The sequence below is a fragment of the Malus sylvestris genome, chromosome 13, assembly GCF_916048215.2.
Source record: "Malus sylvestris chromosome 13, drMalSylv7.2, whole genome shotgun sequence".
Lineage (NCBI taxonomy): Eukaryota > Viridiplantae > Streptophyta > Magnoliopsida > Rosales > Rosaceae > Malus > Malus sylvestris.
The window spans coordinates 20,321,849-20,345,348 of record NC_062272.1 but is presented as its reverse complement, the minus strand read 5'-3'; the positions used below and the strand labels follow the sequence as shown (position 1 = coordinate 20,345,348).

General features: G+C 37.8%; 4 protein-coding genes and 1 long non-coding RNA gene across 8 annotated transcripts; 1 reads left to right on the top strand and 4 right to left on the bottom strand.

Annotated features, from left to right (window-relative positions):
- Positions 1-58: 58 nt before the first annotated feature.
- Positions 59-1,749, bottom strand: LOC126595701 (uncharacterized). Its single transcript, XM_050262007.1, has 3 exons — positions 1,371-1,749; positions 1,146-1,234; positions 59-1,047 (listed from the first exon to the last, which is right to left on the bottom strand). The coding sequence occupies exons 1-3, from the start codon at positions 1,452-1,454 to the stop codon at positions 384-386; spliced, it is 837 nt and encodes a 278-aa protein (XP_050117964.1). The 5' UTR covers positions 1,455-1,749; the 3' UTR covers positions 59-383.
- A 3,902-nt stretch (positions 1,750-5,651) lies between these two features.
- On the top strand, positions 5,652-9,199 carry LOC126595699 (heterogeneous nuclear ribonucleoprotein 1-like). The gene is made up of 2 exons (XM_050262005.1): positions 5,652-6,070; positions 7,629-9,199. The coding sequence occupies exons 1-2, from the start codon at positions 5,849-5,851 to the stop codon at positions 8,808-8,810; spliced, it is 1,404 nt and encodes a 467-aa protein (XP_050117962.1). The 5' UTR covers positions 5,652-5,848; the 3' UTR covers positions 8,811-9,199.
- A 2,249-nt stretch (positions 9,200-11,448) lies between these two features.
- Positions 11,449-12,735, bottom strand: LOC126595703 (uncharacterized). Its single transcript, XM_050262008.1, has one exon. It carries the CDS (start codon positions 12,445-12,447, stop codon positions 11,776-11,778), a length of 672 nt encoding a protein of 223 aa, XP_050117965.1. The 5' UTR covers positions 12,448-12,735; the 3' UTR covers positions 11,449-11,775.
- A 4,228-nt stretch (positions 12,736-16,963) lies between these two features.
- LOC126595705 (uncharacterized) lies at positions 16,964-19,556 on the bottom strand. Of its 4 annotated transcripts, XR_007613664.1 has the most exons (5): positions 19,454-19,555; positions 18,327-18,378; positions 17,852-17,916; positions 17,542-17,632; positions 16,964-17,422 (listed from the first exon to the last, which is right to left on the bottom strand). It is a non-coding gene; the product is annotated as an uncharacterized LOC126595705 (long non-coding RNA). The 4 variants fall into 4 exon arrangements; XR_007613663.1 differs by having other exon boundaries at positions 17,542-17,916; positions 19,454-19,556; XR_007613662.1 differs by lacking the exons at positions 18,327-18,378; positions 19,454-19,555 and having other exon boundaries at positions 17,852-18,298.
- Positions 19,557-20,364: 808 nt separating this feature from the next.
- On the bottom strand, positions 20,365-23,227 carry LOC126595336 (uncharacterized). Its single transcript, XM_050261665.1, has 7 exons — positions 23,001-23,227; positions 22,593-22,646; positions 22,412-22,482; positions 22,123-22,296; positions 21,926-21,991; positions 21,362-21,767; positions 20,365-20,769 (listed from the first exon to the last, which is right to left on the bottom strand). The coding sequence occupies exons 1-6, from the start codon at positions 23,225-23,227 to the stop codon at positions 21,757-21,759; spliced, it is 603 nt and encodes a 200-aa protein (XP_050117622.1). The 3' UTR covers positions 20,365-20,769; positions 21,362-21,756.
- Positions 23,228-23,500: the final 273 nt, after the last annotated feature.

Sequence of the window (23,500 nt, the reverse complement as noted above, 5' to 3'; positions counted from 1 at the left end):
CTTTACTAAGCTCTGCCCTCGAATCGAGGACATCTAAGACCAAAATGGCCAACACATCTTTTGAGGCAAAGCCGTTCTTCTTTAATATGGAATCACATCAATTTTTTTACCAGAATTACAGTAAATTTCTTACACAAACAACCAAGGCCCCCAATACAAGCACAAATCTATCAGACTTCCTCTTTTACCAGAGATTCAAGACACTCAGAAACAAATACACACACATATCCAACCAATCCCCCAAAAATTCACACTTTTTGTATCAAAATTATCTTTTTGGCCATGACTGAAATTTAATCTGTCCAGTGTACTAATTTGCTGGATGAGATTGTCCCAGTTGTAGCAACTGTTTGATGATCTAGATTCAATTCGGTCTCCACGGACTAATTAGTACTTTGCGAATTTAACCAACTCGAAAGACTGGCATGAACTGGGACTTCTTGCAGGAGAGGTTTGGTGGGCTGCTTAAAATTTGATCTGGTGCTATAAGGCATCCGGGGTTGTTGAAACAATGCAGTATTCTCCTTTTGGTGCTTTGGTGCTGCTGCTTTGGCTGCTTTCCACTGTGTGAGATTCTCTACTGGACTCAGTACAGAAATTACATACCGGATATTATCTCTAGCATCTGGATATTCCGATTCTCCATTTCGCGATGCAGAACATAGTTCCTCCGAAAACCCTTCTCGGCTTATTTGTTGTTCATCAATCTCACTGTCTTCATCGTCATCATAGTAGTCATCCTCATCAACAACGTCGATATCATTGTCATGCAACTCACTTTCCTCTTCTTCATAGCTGTCCCCAACATTTTGGTACCTGTAGTTTGAAGGAAATAGTCCTACCCTCAGTGTTGTTGAATCCCTTTCAGACGCTGAAGTGGAAAGTCTTCCCTTCGACGTTTCTTTGACATTCTTTTCTCCGATTTCTTCCTCCTCATAGCTGTCCAAGAAATGGTAAGCGGTCGAAATAGGCTCATATGTCTGGACATTCAGATTGAAGCTAACTTTCTTTCGGGTTTTCAACCTCTTCTGCTCCTTGGCCCTATCTCTAAAACAACAAATATTCAATGAAAGCGAATGCCGGTAAATAACCATTCCACAGATCAAATCTCAATACAAAGTAGGAGACTAAAAGTAAGAACTGACCTGTGTAGTTCAGATTTGAGACTCTCTCTTCCACCATCAACACCAATAATTCTGACAGATGAATCCAATGGTACATAACTCACACGTCTCTACAACAACATCATAAAATCAAAAATCAAACATCCCGAATTTGGGTTAAATACTGTGACACCAATACAAGCACGCCCAAAAACAAAATACTGAAACTTGAAAGCATGGATTGAGCTTGAAGATAAAGAAATGTACATGGTCACCAGAGGGGGCTTTTGTAGCGGGGTTTCGCCGCTTTCTCTTCTTAGAAAAACCGAAACAGGCAAGAAAACACCCCATTAGAAGTCCCTAGGTAGCAGCAGGAGGAGTGAAGTTTGATATAGGCAGACAGATAGAAGGAAAAGGGGGTTAGGAGGTGACGGTGAACAGGAAGTTTTTAAATCCGTTTGGCTCCAAAGGGTTGTTCAAAATAGTGACGTTGGGAGAGAGTGGAATTATGATGAAAAGGGACGTGGTGGGTGCACGAGTTTACTAAAGGAAGGAAGCAGAGACAACAGCACATACCTTATTTAATTGTGTGCCTTTTTGTTTCATGGGAGTTCATGGGAGGAGTCACGTTCTTTTTTTGGTAGTTTGAACAAGTTATCCGTTGGCTTTTTGTGCTTTTGCTCGACACAATCGAAAAATGTAAATCTACTTGATATCTGAACATGTTTTCTTCTTTCCTCAGATTGCTCATCTATACCACTACATATTAGTATTTGGATTATTGATTTTTTATCAACAAAATCATGTGATCCATGACAAATTATTCCTTCACCCCTTTAGTGGGTGGTGTGAATAGTGACAAACCAATCGTTCAAGCTTTCAAGGCTGGTGGAGATAAAATAGAAAAGCAAAAATATGAAATTTAATTATGTCACAAGATACTGACATCATGTAAATACCTTAAATTAAGCTGGTTTAAAAGTGGCATCAATAATGGTTTTACATGTGGTCTAATATTCTAGTGGATATGTCCCAGATTGAACATTTTTTTCCTTTAAATTATTGTAATAGTTTCAAATCTTTTTCCCTTCCTTTAATAATAATATTTTTTTTAGAGTGTGATATCGATGTTGTTGGAAAATCCGTGTCTTTTGCATCCAGCTTCTATTAGACTCTCCATCAACACTTAGAAGTTGCACGACATCTTAATTTTCAACCTTGAGTGTTTGAGGGTGTGACTTTGCACACGTTTACAAAGCACCAACGGAGTAAATTAGACCCCTTTGCCACGAAGTTTGTCTTTATAGAATATGTTCTTGATCAAACGGGGTACCGTTGCTATGATATGCCTACGTAAAGGATGTATGTAACCATGAATATGATTTTTTATCCATGGGCAAAATCAGAGTCTTGAAGAATTGAGGAATTACATTCATTGTTTAACAACATTTATGAGCCATTTTTAGATTTTCTACCTGAATCGACCAATCGATCACAAATTGACGACCATCGTCTCCCTGTTTAACTTTACAGGTCCACAAAACAAAACATAAAATTCATTTTAATTTATTAGTCATGTCATAGCTCAAACAATTATACAGGAAAAGACTAAACTAATTTTGGTGCATGAACTATATTTTGAGGAGGATACTTCTTCTCTAACAGAACATCATTTTATCGGTAGAAAAGCCACAACTAAAATTGTTAAGTCTCTTTATCATCACTTAAAGTTCATCTTTAGAAAAATCACTCAATTTAAAGACTGCTTAGTCATTCACTTATGTTGAACAAATCAACGTTATAATAACAAGTAACATCGTCATAATGAAACGCCAAATTCTTTATTCATATAAAATTGGTCCATCTTCAAAGTCAAATGATTATAACGTTTTTACATTGAAATGATGCCACATTCACATTGTATGACAGACTTTCCTGCTTACTACTTTACTAGGAATGGCGGTTGGGTAACCGCGGTTATTTATCCATAACCGTTTATGATCATACCCGCATAACTGTTTACCTGTTGGGTATTTGCCTAAACGGTTATACCCATACCCATAATCATTTATAAACGGTTAACCATACTCATAACTACGTACCCATTTAACTGTAACCGTTTAGTACCTGTTTACCCATTTACCATTTTTTGACCCGTTTATCCTTTCTTTTTAAGGAAAACTAATGAAAAGAGCTTGAAAACTTTGAGTTTTAATGATAAGGACAAAATAAAGGGTAAAGTGAATAGTACCAGGATTGACTTTTTAGTGTAAAAATGTGGTTTTTCGTTAAAGTGAACAGTACCGGGTGCTTTTCGTTAAAGTTCCCTTCTTTTTTACCATTTACCTTTTTTTACCCGTCTACATGTTTTTTTTAACAACTTGAAAATTAAAAAAGAAAAATTTATCATTTGACAATCGATGAGTTTACATGTTTTTTCAACACAAATATAATATATTCCACTTTGCTGTAGAAAATCTCATCTGGCTGTTATGTTGGCATATGGACCTAATGGATCATACCCATCTGCATCATATATTAATTGTCACTAAAATTTGAACAGCTGAATTAAACAAAAAACTTAGAGTGAGAGCGGAAGAGATAGCTTGTTGCTTACATGATAATCCGAAGGAGTTGATGAGAGAGAAGATGAAAAGCAAGAACAGGTTCATCTTTTCTCCAAATTAAAATTTTCAAATTGCACTGCACTAGCATATATCCAGACACTTGCAGTGAGAAGATATATTCTCAAACTATGCTGAGTCTATATTATATACAGAAACCATGCACTATAGTCAATAACATTGATTTAAATTTTTTCTAATAGGGAACATAATAATTATCCATAACCGTTATCGTAAAATTTAAGTAGATGGATAACTGCAGTTATCTGTAACCATGGTATTAAATATCGATAATATCGACGATATTTCGCCGATATTATCGTTTTTCAGAGGTTCCGATATTTTCCCACATATCCGTCTCATTATCGTCAAAATATTGCGATATTATCGATAATATCGATAATATCGCGATATTTTCGATATTATCGAAAAAGTCGTCGTGGATCCGTCGTCGGAAAGGCAGCCGAGGCTGCGTCGTCCCCCCAGCTGCCCAAATCTCTCTGCAATCCATGCTCAAACCCAAGATCTGCGCCTCAACGACGCCGATTCCCCCACCGTTGTCGAAGTCGCGGCGAAAGAGCTCGCAGAACAGATTGAAGCAACTCTTGGGTTGAAGCAGGCATAGATCCACAACTCCAGAACGGATCGAGCTCGCAGTTGTAGATCCACAACTCGTGGTCTGTCCCCACGGCGAAGCAGGCGTGGTCTTGGGTTGAAGCAGACGTGGAACAGAGACGGAGGCGAGCGCGGCGCCGGCGCCGGTGGGGCAGTCTCCGGGGGGAGGAGGAGAATGGGTGGTTGTTGTGGAGGTTGAGGTTGGGGTTTGGGGGCGATTGGGGGTCGTGGTGGTCGTCGCTGGAGTCAACGACAGATGTGGGGTTGTTATCGGTGGGATCGGTGAGGAAGGCGGAGAAGGATCAAGAGAACTCAGAGTTCCTGGGTTCGCCGACGAGGCGGAATATGCGGACGAGGAGGAAGGCGAGGGAGGAGGAGAATGCCATGTGGAAGAAGGATTGAGAAAGGTCTCTGTGCGTGTGTATGGGAGAAGGGATAAGAGAGAAGGATCGAGAATTCGAGAGATCTGTCGATCTGTGTGTGTGTTTGTGGGAGAAGGGAGAGGGAGAAGAGAGAAGGATCCAGAGACAAGTCGTGTGTGCGTGTGTGGTGGCGTGTGTGATCCCTGTGTGTGCGTGTGTGTGTGTGTCGGTGGCGTGTGTGTGTAGGTGGTGTGTAACGGTGTGAGAAAAGAAAAGCATGGTAAATAATTCAACTTTTACATCTTTTAAGAATGGTACAATGTATAAAGTGTAAAATATTGTACTAATTCATTATATATAAATGATTATGGTGTGTTTAAACTTTTTTCATTAATTACTACATATTTTCTAGACTCACAATATTTGCCAGCTCGCTATATAATCAACTTGATAATGTTAAATCCATCATGCAATGCATTTCCTTCCAATTTTTTATGATAAACTAATAGATAATTGACTAAATAAACATCCTGCAAAGTTTCAATAAAAATTTCCAAGTTTTTCTTACAATTTCCGTGGTTTCCATGTAATTTTTATCGATATCGATATTATCCCGATATTTCCATCGATATTTCCGTATTTTCAGACTACCGATATTTCCGATATTACCGATATTTTCTTCCTTGTCTGTAACCAATGAGTATTTGCTTATCCTTAGAATGAGGAAGTATTGTCTTTTGGGGACGTTTTTAGCTCAACAAAGTAAAAGAAGGAGACCATATGTCCTCTCTGTGCACCTCACGTGACAGAGAGCCAACCCTCTGGTGGATTTCTACTTACATCAAATCCAAGCCGTACAAAACATCAAAATGATTCCCGACCAACCAATCCAGCAAATCTCATCCGTCCAAACGCGTACTTCCGTTCCCCAAGTCCCAAACTTCCCCCCAATCTCGAAGCATACATCACATACACACTCGCCCCCCCAATCTGTCTCTCCTCTCTCTAGTCGACCACAAACCCTTCCTTCCTTCTTCTCCCAAATCCCAAACCCCCAAAATCCAAAAACCCACTTCCAAAATTAAATAAAGATCGAGGCTTTCACTCTCACACGCAGTGAGAAGGAGAGGCAGTGAAAACCCACATGGATTCCGATCGGGGGAAGCTTTTTATTGGTGGGATTTCATGGGAGACCTCGGAGGATAAGCTTAAAGAGTACTTCAGCAACTACGGCGATGTTTTGCAGACGGTGGTCATGAGGGATAAGATCTCCGGCCGCCCCAGGGGTTTTGGGTTTGTGGTTTTTGTAGATCCTGCTGTTCTCGATAGGGTTCTTCAGGATCAGCACACCATCGATGGTAGAACGGTGAGATTCAGATTCCCAATATTTTTCCTTTTTTTAGTTTATTTTTAGTGTGTTTTTATTTAATTTGGTGTTAAAGTAATTGGGCATCTGTGTCTGTGTGTGCTTAAGCTGGTCATTGTTTATTTTATTTTATTTTTTGAGATTTATTTTCTAGGCTTTGTAATTCTGCTAGTATTGTTGTGTACGTATTCGTTGAGTTCTTGTGTTGAGCTTTATCTTGTTAGACATTTTGCAGTGTTTCTGGTTTGCTGGTTGCTAGTATGTTTGGAAGTTGAAGTTTGATTGAATTTGTAAATATATGGTGTGGATGTGAAATATAACATAACGTTTTCTTGATTGTTCCCTCTAAGAACTTTAAAAATTCGACGTCTTTGATTAATTTGTGTTCACTGTATTTATACCAAAGAGCAAGAGTCTGATTGTAATGAAGCTTGGTAATGTAATTTTCTGAGTTGATGGTGTAGAGGTTGTTCCATTGTACCTTTATTGGTTTGCAGTAGTGAGTAATAGAGTTGTTCTTGTGAATGAATGTCTGGATGTGTATTTATTTTCATGCTATGAAATCATTCTTTGTTATGTATGTGACTGGCTTTAGGGGTTAGGATTTATGACTTGTTTGCATGTCGAGTGTTATACAACCACAATGATAATGTTGCTAACATTTTAGCTTGCTAGTACCATTGGAAACTTTTTATAGATTGTATGGTCTTCTTGTACCACTTTTCAGTTGCTGAGGGTGAATCCCTGGGATAGCATTCATGTATAACTGGTGGGTGCTTTCTATGGTTATAGTTGGTTGTAGATGGCAGGAATTTAAGTAATCAGAAGAACTATAGAGAAAAGAAGATGGTTTTGGGTTGCTGTGATTCCATAGAAATTAGAAAGATGCAAAAGAAAAATGAGGAGAAAAGAGGACAATATAGATGGAAAAAGAATGAGAAGAGATATGAAAATATGGATGGAAAGATTTAGTTGGCGACTCGCCATGCCTATCAACAACATAATTTTAATGACTGTTAATGACTTATGTAATTGACTGTGATTATATATTGTAGATCAACTCCTAGATCATTCCGGACTAATAAGGTTTTTAGTATGGACATAACATATCAATCTTATAAAGAAACTTGTGTAGAAATAGAAATTGTTTTATACTTCAATGTGTTAGGCTTCCAAAGATGATGTTTCTTTCTCGCCTCTAAAGAGTATTCCTTCTCGCCTCAAAAGAGGAAATGCTAACCTAGTTGTTCAACTGCAGTGTTGGTAAGTTATATATAAAAATAGTGGTTCTTGTATGAGTCATGCCACTATTAGTCACCTTTTAACCATTGTGTACTGGCTGCACATGTTCTGGTCGGTAACTAATTTAAAGAATGGTCCTTAGGGACGTATTCTTTTCTTGTCAGTGTAGCTTATGATACCCATTGATATATGGACACTATTGAAGCTTTGATTATTATTTGTAAACAGTTTCTGTGGCTCTTGCTTGTTATGTTAGATCCACACACTTGACACCAAGGTATTTTTACTTCTGCTGCATAACGGTTTTAATTTTCAGGTTGAGGCTAAGAGAGCCCTATCAAGAGAGGAGCAGCAAACCACCGGGAGAGTTGGAAATGCTAATCCTACTAGAAGTGCTGGAAGTGGGGGAAATGTTAGGACCAAGAAGATATTTGTTGGAGGGTTGCCCCCCACTCTTAGTGAGGAAGGATTCCGTGAATATTTTGAAGCTTATGGCCATGTAACTGATGTAGTAGTAATGTATGACCAAAGTACTGGACGTCCTCGTGGGTTTGGGTTTATTTCATTTGACACTGAAGAAGCTGTTGATAGGGTTTTGCACAAGACATTTCATGATTTAAATGGGAAGCAAGTGGAAGTTAAGCGGGCTCTTCCTAAAGATGCCAACCCTGGTGGGGGTAGCCGTAGCATGGGTGGTGGTCAAGGTGGCGGAGGTGCTGCTGGAGGTGGTTATCAAGGCTATGGGGCATCTGCTGGTAACCCAAATTCATATGATGGTCGAATGGACTCCAACAGGTACATGCAATCGCAGAGTACTGGAGGTGGGTTTCCACCTTATGGTTCTTCTGGGTATAGTGCACCCGGTTACGGGTATGGTCCTACCAGTAATGGAATTGGCTATGGCAGTTATGGAAGTTATGGAGGTACTAATACCGGTTATGGAGGTCCAGCAGCTGCTGCATACGGAAACCCTAATGCAGCAAATGCTGCTTATGCTAGTGGTCCACCAGGTGCCCCTAGAAGTGCATGGAGCTCTCAACCTCCCTCTGGATATGGTGCTATGGGTTATGGGAATACTGCTCCTTGGGGTGTTTCAGGTGGCAGTGCAGGTACAGGAAGTGGTGGCCCCGGTTCTGCACCTGCTGGTCAATCACCTAGTGCAGTGGCTGGGTATGGAACTCAAGGTTATGGTTATGGTGGGTACAGTGCAACAGATGCATCCTATGCAAATCCATCTGGATACGGTGCTGTTGGAGGACGTTCGGGGAGTGTCCCAAATAACAATGTTGGTGCTCCAGGTGGGGAGCAAGGTAATGCTGGTGGCTACGGTGGAAGTGGCTATGGCGATTCAAATGGAAATGCAGGTTATGGAAATGCTGGTTGGAGATCTGATCCATCACAAGCTTCTGGAAATTATGGTGGTCCGGCAAATGGTGGACAAGTTGGTTATGGTGGTGGATATGGCAGTGCTCAGGCACGGCAATCCCAGCAGCAGTAATTTTGATGGTCGACTGTCTCAATTGAAATTGCATCCTGTTTTATGGATCTGTATCTCTTTATGCATGAGGTAGTAATGGTTTCTCATGACCAGCGGCAGTAGCAGGAACAGCTCAAGTTGGATGACAATGCTTTGGGACTGGTTGGATTGCTTAAATTCTAGTAGTTTGCAGTTTCTATTTTGGTAGCCTATAATAAGTAGTATTTTAGTGCGCACTAGATGCTTCTATTTAAGTTTTGCTTCTGAGTGGTGTTAAATTGGCGTGCTTATAATTGTCTACTTGCTGCGAATTGCATTTACCATTTTGGTCGTAGTGTCAAAGCTAAAGTAGCTATATAACCTTTATCTATGTTGGTTTTATTGCATTTGAGTATTCCTGTTGTTTGACATCTTATCATTGCTTTATTTTCTGTTTATTTTTTGGTGAAGGTTAGATGCTTTAGGAAGTTTAGCCACTAGGTGCTATGCTTGATTTAATATGACAAGTAGGAGTTACAAAGATGTAGTGCGGGTAGTTCTCTGATAGCAATGGAGCCATGGGCTGGTCACTTCGGTAATGGGTAGCGATAATCGTAGTGGTAGTTGACACTTTGACGATGGCATAATCATTTTCCCCCTGTATTTGGCCTTGTGTTGTACAGGAGGAGGTGCACGAGTTGTAAAGTGAAGTGTCCATCATGGCTGAACACGAGCTTCATGGTGGGGCATGTTCATTGGGGGTATGTTCAACATGAAATGAAACTTTGGGAAGTTTGTTCTCTTGAAATTAATCAGGTCATTCTCCAGTCAGGCCATGCCAACACTGTCAAACTCTGCAGAGTATTCGAGCTCACGTCATTGCTATCGTGAACTTCACCTGGGTTTGTGGTTGCATGACAGATTGTGAGGTGAACAGCCTACGGTATGTTGACTTGAGCAGCTTTCCCAGTATCACTTTAAAATTTGATTGTGGATGGCTGTGTTTTGATCGTAGGACAATTAGAGAAGCAGAAAGGTGGAGTTTCTGTTAAAATTAGTTATGTAGAACTTTAGAAGGAAGTAGAAAACCCATTGCATTTTCATTCATTTATCGTTCCAGCCTGAGAAGGTAGGGTAAGATTTTATTATACATTTTTTTTCAGTAAGAGTTGTGACTATTGTAACGGTACAGACTCTTTTGTTTTTCTCCTGCCCTGTTTGAGTACCCTGTTTCCTGTTTCGTGCCTTGTTCCATGTGTTGTTACCTTGTCTTACTTTTGTGTGGGGAGTGTTTTGTTGGTTTGACTGAACTGCATGAAACACAAAAAGAAGGACCGAGGGCAATTCCTTGTCTTGTTTCTACATCGAACTTATCTTCCAATGCTTATCTTCTTCCATAGCAGCTTACGCATGCATATTCGTCAAAGGAAAAACCAATACATGCCCAGGTGCTTGAGTTGTGTTGACAGGGTACCCAGGGAACATGATCAATTTGGATTTAAACGAGTCAATCTGACCCCCTTGAGTCTCATGATGGTAACGAAAGTTGTCTCAGTCCACCGGAGAGGTATATATATGGCTTGTTTTACGTAGGTTGATTAGTTCAGATAGCTCCTCAGGAAACCAACCAAAACACTTTGGGCAGTGAATGGGTGGTTGTATTTATCAATCAATCAACCTTTAGTTTTCCTTTTTAGCACAACATTTTTCCATTCTGCTATCCAATGGGCTTTACATGATCCTATCAGGTCTGCTCTCATCCCCTTACAATTTAAGGCTTGGATCACTTCGATGAAATGATTTATACCAAGGAACCAGACATCTTCAAACCACCAAATGTCAGCTGCATCTTGAAACCTCAAGTTCTCTGCATTGTTTGGCAGAACATTGAAGCACTGTATTTCTTCAGTTTCAAAACTAAATGCATTAGGGTTTGTACAAGCCTTCCAAGCAATGGCTTCCGCGCTCCGTTTGGAGATTTTCAACTCTTTAGCGCGCAAAGAGATCAATTCAAAGCCTCTCAAAATCCGGAAGGTGTCTTTCCAAGAAATGTGCAGCCCAATATAGCAGAGCTATGTTGGCAGCGGTTAGATCAACCGTCCAACCATAACAGAACTTGACTACAGATTCGAAAACTTTTGCTCCGCCTGGAAGATTGTCTAGCTGGATTCTAGGGCTGGCATCTCTCCCTACACTAATTCTCTGTAATACTAGTCGATTCAAGTAACCACTTCTCATGGCCATCGGAAGCTTGTACAAGTAAAAGTTGGAGTTCCAAGTATGATCAAAGCATTTGCCACTTTTGTCCTAACAAACCTTAGTACCATCTTATACTCAGATATGATTAAGTACCCTCCACCCTTGTCTCGAATTCCCATAAGGTAGTAGAATTCAAAACCAGCAACAACAATTGCATCGTTATAAAAACCACGTAAAAATTGTAGTGCATCAACCAGTTGAGCAGCAGCATTTGTTTGCACCAAAGTGGTTTCAACTTCCCTTGAAGATTTCAAATTAAAGAGCCCTTGAATAGTTGTTCCGCCTTTGTCACGAATGGACACATGGAAGCCAAGCTTCAAAGAAACAGTTTTGACTGTTTGCTGCATTCCAACAAACACATGGTGGCCATACATTCCAACCAATTTTTCTGGCATTCATTCTCAAGAATTGATGGCTGTGCTTTCATAAACTGACAGAAACCCACTGCCACTATCTTGGATTCATCACTTTTCTTATCACAAAAATTTGAAACAACCAGTTCAATTTCGTCCCGAAGATCCGTAGTACCATTTTGCAAGAATTCACCATTACAAACAAGAAATTTCAAATTGTAAGCATCTTTGACCTGAAATTTGGAAGTAAAATGCCCAGTAATAAGTGCACCTCCCGAATCAGAAATCGACATATGATAGCCTAATTGAAGAACACAATTATTTGTTGAGTGCGGCAATTCGTCGAACACGTTGTGGCCCAAGTGAAAGCCAACTACTTCTGCTGGAATTATCATCTATTTCGCATCAAGAATGAAACACACATCGAAACGGATCGGAAAATCTATAACAATTCCATCAGATATAGAAAAATTAGGAGAGTTGAATCTTTCTTTGACAGAACCAACCCTTTCGTATCCATGATCTATGAAATTCGACTTTTGCACATTAGATACAACGAATGCAGAACCCAGAATGCTCGTAGAATCAAGAAGTAGCCTTGTTGCTGGTAGCACTGATTGGAAGCCAAGAATTGGTACAGAGGCTTCGCGCTGCTTGTCGTTGTGGTGTTTGTTGCGAACCTTCTTGAATTTCTTCAATTTTGGTCGCAAACAATGAGGACTCCTAGGCTTGTATCTCTGACGAAACTGAGAGAAAAACTTGTCTGCTTTCTCACGGGCCCGAATCTTTTCCTCGCGGAAGGATTGAAGCTTGAGAACGAGAGCACGACTTGATTCGAATTCACGAGAGACAGGAGATGTCATTTTAATGAACGGCTGATGCACCGGTGTAGCTGCAGAAAATTCACCACCATATTTCGCCGTAAGCAACTGCAATTGCTGCAAGATCACAGCTTGGCGTGCTTTGCATTCGTTCCGAAATTTGGCCTGAGAAGTCTTGAATTCATCGAACTTGGTTTCCAAATTAGAAACTCTCGATTCCATGGTTTTGCGCGTCGTTTGCCGCATTATACAACGGAGAAGTATAACAGAACAACCATACAAACAACGAATATTTCATTAACTGCATTTCTTCTCTTACAATGTACTATTTATGCTAATACCCAACTCTTAACTCTCTGATAGGTTGCTGTGTATTGTGACAATTGGGCAGGATTGTAGAGATGAGTTGGCAATTGCTGACTAGGACAAACAAGAATTAGTTAGGAATTGTTGGCTGTTAAGGTGGTTAGTGAGTGTCTTAGGGAGGAAGCTACCTAGTCACTATAAAAAAGGAAATACTGTAAGAAGGAGGTTGTTGTTGTAATTGTTGATATCGTAATAAGAAAAATACATCTCTCTGTACATTGAGCAGAGGCAGAGTGTGGGTTTGTATCACTGTCACCACAAGATGATGCCATATGGCATCCTAACACGAAGTTACTTCACCAACATTAAAATTTAAAACTCAAATCATTTGTAAAACCTTAGCATCATAGCAAGTTGTAAAATGTTGAAACAACCATATTACTTGCAGGAAAAGAAAAGTACAGAAAATGAGTACAAAATCAGATCCCAAAACACTTATGGTATGTTTGTTGCACTGGACTATCTTGGACTGAACTAACTTCAGGAACTAAGCTGGACTAACTTAGAATAGACTAAAATAGAAATGTCTAGTATAGTGTCGGACTAAGAAGTAGCATAGTTTACAAACTCCAATATTGTATTATTTAATTCACAATTATTAATATTTTATTATTAATCCCCTTTTTTCTCCCTTCCATGTCCCACTTTGTCCCTCTTTTTCTCACTTCTTTGTCCCACTCTCTCCCTCTTCCTCCCCAGATCAAACCTTGCCGGACTGGACTCTCGGAAATTTTCATGTCAACTCCCTATCGATTCCTCTCTCTATCTCTCTATCCTTCCTCCATTTCTCCTAGCTACACGCTATTCGAACAGAACCCTCATTGCCAAACCTCTTTTCCCAACATGTTTTCCTCGGTCAAACCTTGTCGTATTGGACGAAGTTAGATCCACCAACAAACTCCGCACCATCTCTGGACCTAGATTTGAGCTTTGCACACTCGAATCTATCACGGATTCGAAGAAGCCCAAACTGGCCGAGACTTCCAGGCCATTTTTCGGCCACCTTCGACCTCCGTTTTGGTACTAATTCAAGTATAATCCCCTAACTTCCAGCTCCAATTTGGTATTTATGTGAAAACTGGTTGTGAAACGAATTTGAAAATTGGTCGGTCTTAGCTAGTGCCATGATTTTTGGGGGGTGTCACTAAGAACTGCTAGCCCCATGGTTAGTCGAGGTGAGTGAAATTTTGTGTCGTTAAACCCTATCTCTGTAGGTAACAAACATGGAACTAGAGTCCAGTCCAATGAGAGTTAGAGAAGGCAAACAAATGCCCCCTTAGAGTTTATTCTATATTTTCATTACGTAGAACGTAAGCTTTTCTTGTAGCCACTAGTGTAGATATTTTAAATTGATGATCGAGTTCGTTCATCGTTTTCTTCTAAGGTTGAGGATTGTATTTATAAAAAATCATCAAAATCAAAGCTAAAACGGCTGTTAAATCATGACTTTTCGTTTCTAACTATTAAATGATTTCACCTCATTACCTAATCTTCCAACGCTTTGACCTGCGAGCTTCTTGGGATAACTTCAAAAAATACAATGGATCCAAGGGCACCACAATGAAGTCAGTCTCATCGAGAACTTTTTGTCAAAACAATATCACCCAAAACGGTGGTTGGAATCAAGAGATATGACTGATGTTGTTGATAATTGCAAGGGTACAATATCGTCCAAGTAATATAATGATAAGTAGAGTGTCGTTCAAACAAGGATCGAATTAACCTAAATTTAATATTGAGATTGACTCCAAACTAAACGTAAATAAAAGAAGGATTACGTTGACAAATTCAAATATGCAAAGAAACCAAACAAAAGTGATAATATCAATTGACCGAACACGAAGTAAAAGTGAATGAATTATGAAAGATTAATATATTGAAGCACTAGAACATCAGGTTCCTCAATCCATCTATTCCCGTTATTCATATTAACATCAAATTGTTCCCATATTGCTAGCAATTATCCCTTGATTCGTCAATATTTCCTATTAGAATATACTAACCGTGTTTCTAACTATCTACCCATGCTATGTCTAGCCACAGTTATAGATAATCGAAACCATTTACGCTAAATGGATAATTACACAATACTACACAAATCATAACCAGTATGTCTACTCAATTATGTAATTCATGGTAATTGTTATGAGAAGCAATCTACTAAACTCAACCTATCAATCACGATTTAGATCTCCATGCAAATAATGACCAATTATTTGATAACAATAAAGCACAATAACAATTACTCAACATGAAAATTAACTGAGATTAATATAAAATAACAAGAATTAGATGTTCATGATAAGAGTACACCCTAGTCCTAGCAAAAGGACTTAGTTCATGATTAAACTAATGACAAACATGGATGAATTCGATGACATAAAGAAACCCAAAACTCCAATTCTGTATCTGTGTGCAATAAGCCCTGGGAACCTGCAACCTTCTATGAATTTCTCTAATTGAAAGTCTATGTGTGTGCGAGATATCTCCTCATTCTCCTCCCTTTCTTGCGGTGCTAGGTTCCTCCCTTTTATATGTCTCTTTTTATTATTATTATTTTCTTAATTTCACGACAAAGGAATTGATTCCAATTCATTGTGGGAATGGTTCACATCCCCAAACCTGCACCGCCTAGTTAGTTGGGCTGCTTAATTGGGCTGCCTTTAATGTCCAATGCACCACTCCATTCCTTGCTCGGTGCTCCAACCCACTTGGCAATTCTTTGATTTTCTCCAAATTAAACCTCCAATTCCCCGTTTTGTTTTGTTCACAAATTATGTTTTCTACAAAAATCGCACAAAAACACATCAAACTCACCAATTTACTATAAAATCATTACTAAGTTATAGGTATAAGAGGTATAAAATATATATATAATACCATCCTAACAACTGAGTCAAAAGTCAGGTCACAAACGGGTATGGTTGACCCCGCTGCCTGAAAATGTATATGGGCTGGGCAAACTTTATGTTTTCGGAAAGTCAAGGTTTTTCTGATTATGAGGTTCAACTTTGTATCTGTAGTATTTGGCAAAAAAATCAAAATGCCCTCCAATTTAAACCACTTCTAAGTTATTTGTTTTAACTCGGAATTGGGCTTCGTTTGCGCCAACACATTGGATCGATTTCTATTCATCTATTATAAACCAATCTCGAAACATCAAAGTAAAATTTAAAATGATCAAAGTGCCCTTTAAATCATTTTTCTCATAATTGTAAACTATATAAGAATAAATTTCAAGACGGGAAATCACATATATGTCCCTAACCGTTAAGATTTGTCCCTCAAAGAAAAGAGAGAAACCTTAGCCAAAATTCCCTAGTGTGCCGACCATAATTATTCCAAGTGAGAGATCATGCTAGCACAATTGAGTATGCACTCCATCTTTCATTGTTGATTTATCAATATAGATACTCCTCAACACTTGGGAAGTTTTCTCGTGAATCTTCGTGAATACAAGCACAAGAATGATCATACAAAGTGGTGCACACACAACTAAGAATTCACATAAGTACTAATTCATTGGTCTTCTTCACTTATTGCATTATCTATTTACAACCAACCCTATATGTAATTGGAATTATAAATCACAATTCTTATTTATTTTTCATTGCGTATTTAATTATTAAAATTAGATTAATCCCAATTATATACCGAAAATCAACTACTATAGTATCAGTGAGTCATCACCAATTCTTCAGATTCGTGGCAAATCACGCTCTGTGAGCGGGAGCGGTGGGATTCACAGAGATATGCCTGGGACTGGCTCGACACTGCTTAGAAATGGTTGAGGAGCAACTTGGAATCATCAGTGCGGCTTGGAAGGCAAAAGTTGTTGCGGTAGGAGGAAAAAGGGAAAAAAATTAAAATGCCCTAAACCAGAAATGACGTCGTTTTGCTTTGCCCAACCACAAATGAAACGTGTGTTTTGTTTGAATAGTACGTAGCTGCTTTTTAAGACTAGGTGAACCCTTGTTTTAAGATTAGAAAATAAGAAAACTAATGAAAATGATTTGAAAACTTTAAGTGTTAACGATAAAGATAAAATAAAGGGTAAAATGAATAGTACCATGATTAACTTTTTAATGTAAAAATGTGATTTTTTGTTAAAATGAACAATATTGAGAATTTTTCGTTAAAGTTCCTAGAAAATAAGGGTTTAGATATTTTGACCTAATAAACATTAAAACAATTATTAAAAATTTCCGAAGACTATAATACATCTATAAAGGTAGTGTTTGGAGGACAAAAATTGGCCGCTTATGCTTGATTTAGATTGAACTAGAAAATGTGCCCGCACGATGCTGCGAGACTTAAATGCATCACCTTGAACTACATGAATAAAATACATTTCACCTGAATAAATTCAACACAATCATGAATGAAGAGAGGAATAGATGAGTGAATGGGGTCGGTAAGATATGCAACTTTGTTTTTATATACATTCAACTGAACTAACATGAAAAGACATTGTACAATGAACAGGACGAAACTGAATGTTTTGGTTCCCTAAATTGAAACCCCTTGTCTCAGACACCCAACACCTCTCACCCTCAGATAGCCCTAAACGAAGTGCCTCGTAGCATCGAATTGGCCTACAACACCCCCGGGTGAGATTGAGACTACTTTTCATATTTTCATTTTAATGTACCAGCAAGGAAACGATAGTATATTCCAAAATTAGCAGTTTATAGAGAAATATAAATATTGTTTTCAAGAAATTAATATGATTGCAAATGTAATAGGTCCATACATAGTGAGGTAGGATAAATGATGGAAGACGCATTGAAATTTGAGGTCCATAGGTTGAGAAGAGTCCATAGCATTGATCCATATATGGATAGCTTGCACAGATCTACAATTCAAGCTCCGAATAAAGTATCAATTTATCAGCAATTGTGACATTCATTATTCCTAAAAAAGTTATTGATTCACAAATAAACAAATGAAAGTAATTGGAAAAGAAACGCTTACCACATGCTAGCTGAATCCGAACTCAAAATGACCACGATATTTTCCCAGCAATGATCACAAAGAGATTGATGCCTGGGACTTCTGTCCATCCCTGAAAACAATGGAATAATATACCCATTAAAAAACGTCACAAAAAGATTTACAGTAACTGTCCCAACTATTATAATTATATGGTTTTATTGGCATATTCAGACTTCAAAATAAAAGTTGGCAGTTGTTTGCACTCGTAAACAATTTCTCTTTACAAAACTAAATAAATTGTAATGACCCAAGAAATCAAAATTTGATTAGGCATTAGAAACAATGTTACCTTTTGGAGAAAAGGATGCTCAACCAAATGGAAGCCCAAATTTAAAACAGCAACTGAATGAAAATCTGACGTTATAAAATCCATAAGAAGCGTGTAATGCGTCTAATTTAAAAAGTCTCTCACACATGTAATTGCATGTAGCGCGCCAGATTCAAAAAAAAAAAAAAACCTTGAAACCAAAGGACTGCGAAGGATTGCTTTGTCATAGAAAGTAAAAGAATAAATTGAATCAACTGAACATGCTTCTTGCCAACAAAGAAAGTAAAACATGGGGGAACAAAATCACAAATCAACATAGGCATCTCTTAAGAATTTAAATAACCAAGATTTTGATGAACTGATTGTAAGCATCTGTGCATAGATGTGTCACTATTTACATAAAACATGTAAAGGACAATCAGTTTTGAGTTTCAAAATATAAAATATTAAAATTTCCATAAAAGATAAGTATTGGGAAACAAAGTTGGCATCTCACCTTCCACAATAGGTCGACAAATCCTTTGATTACACTTTAGCTTCTTGTTTAACTGAAACACAAATTCATTGTTCAGAATATCATAATTTCATGAAATGGTTCACCTTTGATTACGCTTGCTGCTTAGTGACTTGATAAGTCGGTCATAAAGATAACATGTAGAATGCAAATATGGATCAGGAAAAAACAACAGCTATAGAATTGATTGTGTAGAAGAAGAATACATACTTATTGTGAGGTTATCCCAGCTATCCACTATGACCCAATATATATAGCAAGTAAAAACTATGGCAGAAAAGATCTCACGTATATAAATCTTACATAAACTTTGTTTTTGTACATAGTCTTCTCCCTTCAATGACAGTTTGTTTCTTATTCAGGAAAATAAAATGAGCAGGTTAATGATACTCACATGTGCAAAATGCTAATCCTATGGTCTAAAGTTAACTGAATTTTTTAGTGTAAAATACCTAATTTCACTGCATTTCAATTGATCACAGTTCGTGCCTTGTTAAACTTGATATACCCTTAGACATTTTGGGAACTTGACAGCTTAAATTTTCTTTAGTCACAGATGTGCTCATAAAAGCAAATTACAGTGACCCAATATATACTAAAAACTTGGAGAATGGACTCAATTAGTCAACGAACAGGTGCCTCGCCTTTCATGTTAAGACCAAAGAGAGAAAACCAAGCCGAACTCTTCAAAATTCATTGGCACACATGCATCATCAGCTCAATTGAATGTATAATGCATACTTAGATACAACCATTCAAACAATTGTTGTAGATTGACATAAGCCTCCAAACTTCAAAAAAATTGAAACCTTATAAAAGCAAAACCTTTTTTCCTTCATATTTGAACTGTTTCGATTACCTTATCTCTCTATCACTTGATTCATTATTTCTAAAGGAAGTTCTAATCACTACCAAAACAGCTTAATAACAGTTGATTATCTAAAAAAAAAAGAGGGAAAACATGAAATACTAACTGTACTCAAAATCCCAAATGCGTAACACATGATTCTAATCTAAACCCTGATTCTAAAATTTAGAATTCGACACAAAAATGAAAATTGGAATTATTAACATGGAAATGAGAGAGGGAGAAGTGTGAGGGAATCTACACATGAGGGCTTCGGATCCGAGTCCAGAGCTGGAAGCGGCAGAGGTTGCGAACTTAAGAGTATGGAAGAGGCGGGAAGGATCCTTGCAAAAACAATGAAAATTAAATAAGAAACTCGCCGGAAAAGTGAGCAAATTAAATAAATACCAGCATCAACATTTAGAAAAAAGTAAGAGCAGCAACTATAAATGAAGAATGTGCAATCAACATTAAAAGTGTATAATAGGAACACGGATCTCATAACTAAAAGACATTTTCTCACCAAACAATGGTATTGTGTTTGGCTCGTACATTTGTGAGTAATTATGAGTCATGTGTTGACAACAATTGAAGACATGGTGACTACCACAAGCAAAGTTATACTTTATAGACTAGGTATAGACTTTGGTGCATGTTAGGTAGGCTAGGTGATGATTATGTCATGTGAACTTAAGACTTTTTGGTCTTGGTTGTTGGCATAGTTGCTAGTGTATGCCTATAACTAGATGCAATATTTGTGCATTTAGTAATGTTTAGAAAGTGGGAAGGTAAGCATCATAGAAGCATCCAAGGGGAGAGCATCCGGCTCTCCCATGGGAAAGGTTGAACATGGGTTGAGAGAAAATCAAGAGAGCTAGAGTGAAAAGTATTCTAGTGAAAGAACTCTTGGGGTAGAGTGAGGCTCTTGGGAAAATTCTATGAGTGGGTGTGCAAGGGATTTGGGATTGAGTTATGTTGATTTAACTTATGTGTACTTGTACTGTTATTCATAGTGAAGATCAATATCTCTCCGGGGATGTAGGCATGTTTTTGCCGAACCTCATAAATTTCTCGATGTTTTTATTTCTTGTATTTTATTATGTTCAACTGAGTGTGATTTGGTGAGGTTGTAATCTGAATCTCGTTTCCGCACTAACGAACGAGCCAAGGCACAACAAATGGAAAATAATTGGAGATGCAATTCAATAAAAAAAGAAGTTAGCACTTGCTTATTGCCTTCCAAAGAAGCTAATGAGTCCATCTGGTTGAAGAAGTTTTTAGCATTGCCAGTAAAAACAACAAAAATCACATCAAATTTCAAATTAATCAACTCAATAGCATGCGTACCTTAACATCTAGATGACGAAACATTGGTTCCTCGAACGAATCGCAAAGATCACAAACACAAATCATGAATTAGAGTTCGAATACACATCTCCCAATTTGAAACCCTAACGTAATTCCCCACTTGGAAGATGCAACCTTTGGGGTTCTGGCTGCTAGGGTTGAGATGTTAAACCTTTGACTAAGAAAATGACATTGGGCAGCGTAGGATACATACTGCTCCCCCAGATAGACCTGCATGAAGATTTATCCACCATCACATGCGAAAAGGAAGATGGTCAGTATATGTGTTTTAGTAATCAATCTATATTTGAAGCGATGAAAAAAATAGCATATGACATGAGCTATCATGAATTAAAATTATCAACAATCTCTTCCCATTACGAAACATAGAGAAACTACAAACCATAATAAATACATTGAAATACGCAAATATGCAGCAAATCCCTCAAGCAATTAAGAAAAAAAATGCCTCTTAAATCAGCAACCAAATTCAAATTAACAATTGTCTCCATAAAAGAAGTAAAATGGATGAAAAGATACCTGGCTTTGTTCAAAACAATTCAAATTCCACAACATTTCGTTCAAAACAGTTCAAAATTCACAACCCCTCGAGCAATTGGGGCTGTAAGTTACGTAATCGGATGGCTACAACCAAACGAAGAGCTTCAATCAATTAAAGTCAACAAAATATCAATAATTAATCTAAAAAACAAAAAAAAAAAATCAAATAAATGAACACCAGGGGACTGAGGAATGCTACTAAACATCAGTAAGAACAAAAACGAATAATTTAAATGCTTGAGCTTCAATGAAAGCATTTTACCCTTGCAATTTTCCAAGATAGTGGAGAGGCAAGATGCACATGTATTAGTGAGAGGATTTTCAAAGATATTGAGCACTTCCAATCGAGCAGATAGCAAAGGGCATTTGCAAATCTGAAGATTGAAATTATTGATTGAGACAGCCCAAATGAATAAAGATATAATCATACAATCCCCAAAATCCAAATCCAAATCTGAAACGCCTGATCGGTTTCTGGAAAACGGCGGAGAAAAATAGAAGAACTACGTTTTTAGATGATCGGATTGAATTTGAGGCAGAGAGAGGGAGAGAGAAAGAAGGAGGAAGAGAAGCAGAAAAGCGATGGAACAAAATGGCAGACGTTGGAAGGGTCTTCCTTACCAACGACGTGAAATCCAATTGCCATTTCAAGCTCCCTCAATCACGACCTGTAGGAAAATATCAAACCCAAACATAAGTTCACTGAAATTCGAATTCAATATAATCAAACACAAACAAAATAGCAAAATTATAAATAAATAAAAAACTAAACTAAACTATAAATTAAAACTTTCAATTGAATAACCCCAGAATTTAAATTACTTACCAGTAACAGATTTCTCTGAGTAATCAACTTCTCGATTATGGTCATTGAACACAACATTCTCCAAAACTGCCAAACACATGCAACCATATTTGATAAGAATTTGAAATATCACTCCAATCATGACACAGAACATAAACATTTCGCGCTAACTGTCATTTTTAAAGTAGAACGTTCAATTAAATCATGATGTTAAGTACTAGTCCCAAATTTGATAGCATTCCAAATATCTGGTTCCTTGTCCATTGACAAATCAATGCACTTGGCATAGCAAACACCTTCAATGTTTGACACACCATTGTTGCCCCAGCAGTGCTCATCATCTCCAATTAGATACCGATTATGATCCGTAGACAGAGTCGTCTTCCCAGTGCCTGCAACAAACATCCCAGGATCAGTTACACAAACACAAAAGAAATTGAAACACAAAAGATTGATGTATCCATCACCAATTGATCATTGCACACATAAAATTATCATGATTCATACCTCTGCGTCGATATGGAATTTTATAAACTGGACAAATGGAAACCAATTTCATCGACTTCACGGTGCAAGTGCTGTAAAAAATAAGCAAACACTGGCAATATGATCAAGCACATTCCAAGTATTAATACATCCAAATAAAACCTAACATTCATATGCGAATAACAATGAAGGTAGAGATTACTTGCAGAAGAGATGATTGCAATTGAGTGAATCCGCAGAACTCAGTAGACTCAAACTGCAAAACAGATGGGGAAAAATCAAACCCATTAACAGAGTGAAGAAATTTTTTAAATCTTTAAACGAATTATGAACAGAATCATGTAAAGGGTCTGTTTTGGCTACCGAGAAACTTAGTATACATTTAAATATTATTACATGTTAATACAAAAATTTAGCTTTATTCAGATGGGAGAGATCAAAGGTTGCATCATTCAGCTTCACACATGGCCACAACACAATTTCAAAAACTCTGTCATCTCAAAGTCACATTCTTTATCAAACTCCCACTCCAGAATCGAACAGAGGTTGATAACGGACAAAAAGAAATACAAAGTACGAAATATAATCAATATCATCAGTCAAAACTTGCTGCAAAGGGTGAGGGGTCAACCATGTGATTTTTTGCCCCTTAACCTCGGCCTGCATGGACAAACAATGGAAGAATTCATACCCAAATAACACAATAACATAAAATGCACAGTTGAAGATTTGATAAGCAGTGTACAGTACATAACCAAACCTGATAATATATGCCTTTAATAGATACAAAGACTTTACGCAATTTATGAGTCCGAGATATGTAAACTTGCCATTCATGACTATTGCAAGCAATATAGCAGCTATTATTAAGATCCTAAACGAATTGTGGAAAGTATGGGGACCAAACACTATTAGAAGTTGGAAAGATATGCCAATGCAGCAGTTTGAGAACACAGTTTGGGAAACTTTGGGTAGGAAATATACTCGCAAGGAAAACTGACAATGGGTGAGTATGACTCAAAGATGGTTTATGTTTAAATTACTAAATTACCATAATTGTTGTTGGTTCGTTTTCACTGATGGTCTACTTTGTATTCAAGTTCTTGTAAA

What these genes read in the sequence shown, in the direction of transcription:
- LOC126595701 (XM_050262007.1), bottom strand. Translation starts at nt 1,454, where the DNA reads ATGGGGTGTTTTCTTGCCTGTTTCGGTTTTTCTAAGAAGAGAAAGCGG. An exon ending in AAGCCCCCTCTGGTGACCAT is followed by an intron (nt 1,235 to 1,370) that starts GTACATTTCTTT and finishes ATGTTGTTGTAG; the next exon opens with AGACGTGTGAGTTATGTACC. An exon ending in CTCAAATCTGAACTACACAG is followed by an intron (nt 1,048 to 1,145) that starts GTCAGTTCTTAC and finishes TTGTTGTTTTAG; the next exon opens with AGATAGGGCCAAGGAGCAGA.
- LOC126595699 (XM_050262005.1), top strand. Translation starts at nt 5,849, where the DNA reads ATGGATTCCGATCGGGGGAAGCTTTTTATTGGTGGGATTTCATGGGAG. An exon ending in ACACCATCGATGGTAGAACG is followed by an intron (nt 6,071 to 7,628) that starts GTGAGATTCAGA and finishes TTTAATTTTCAG; the next exon opens with GTTGAGGCTAAGAGAGCCCT.
- LOC126595703 (XM_050262008.1), bottom strand. Translation starts at nt 12,447, where the DNA reads ATGCGGCAAACGACGCGCAAAACCATGGAATCGAGAGTTTCTAATTTG.
- LOC126595336 (XM_050261665.1), bottom strand. Translation starts at nt 23,227, where the DNA reads ATGAATGGCAAGTTTACATATCTCGGACTCATAAATTGCGTAAAGTCT. An exon ending in TTGACCCCTCACCCTTTGCA is followed by an intron (nt 22,647 to 23,000) that starts GCAAGTTTTGAC and finishes TCTGTTTTGCAG; the next exon opens with TTTGAGTCTACTGAGTTCTG. An exon ending in TGCAATCATCTCTTCTGCAA is followed by an intron (nt 22,483 to 22,592) that starts GTAATCTCTACC and finishes TATTTTTTACAG; the next exon opens with CACTTGCACCGTGAAGTCGA.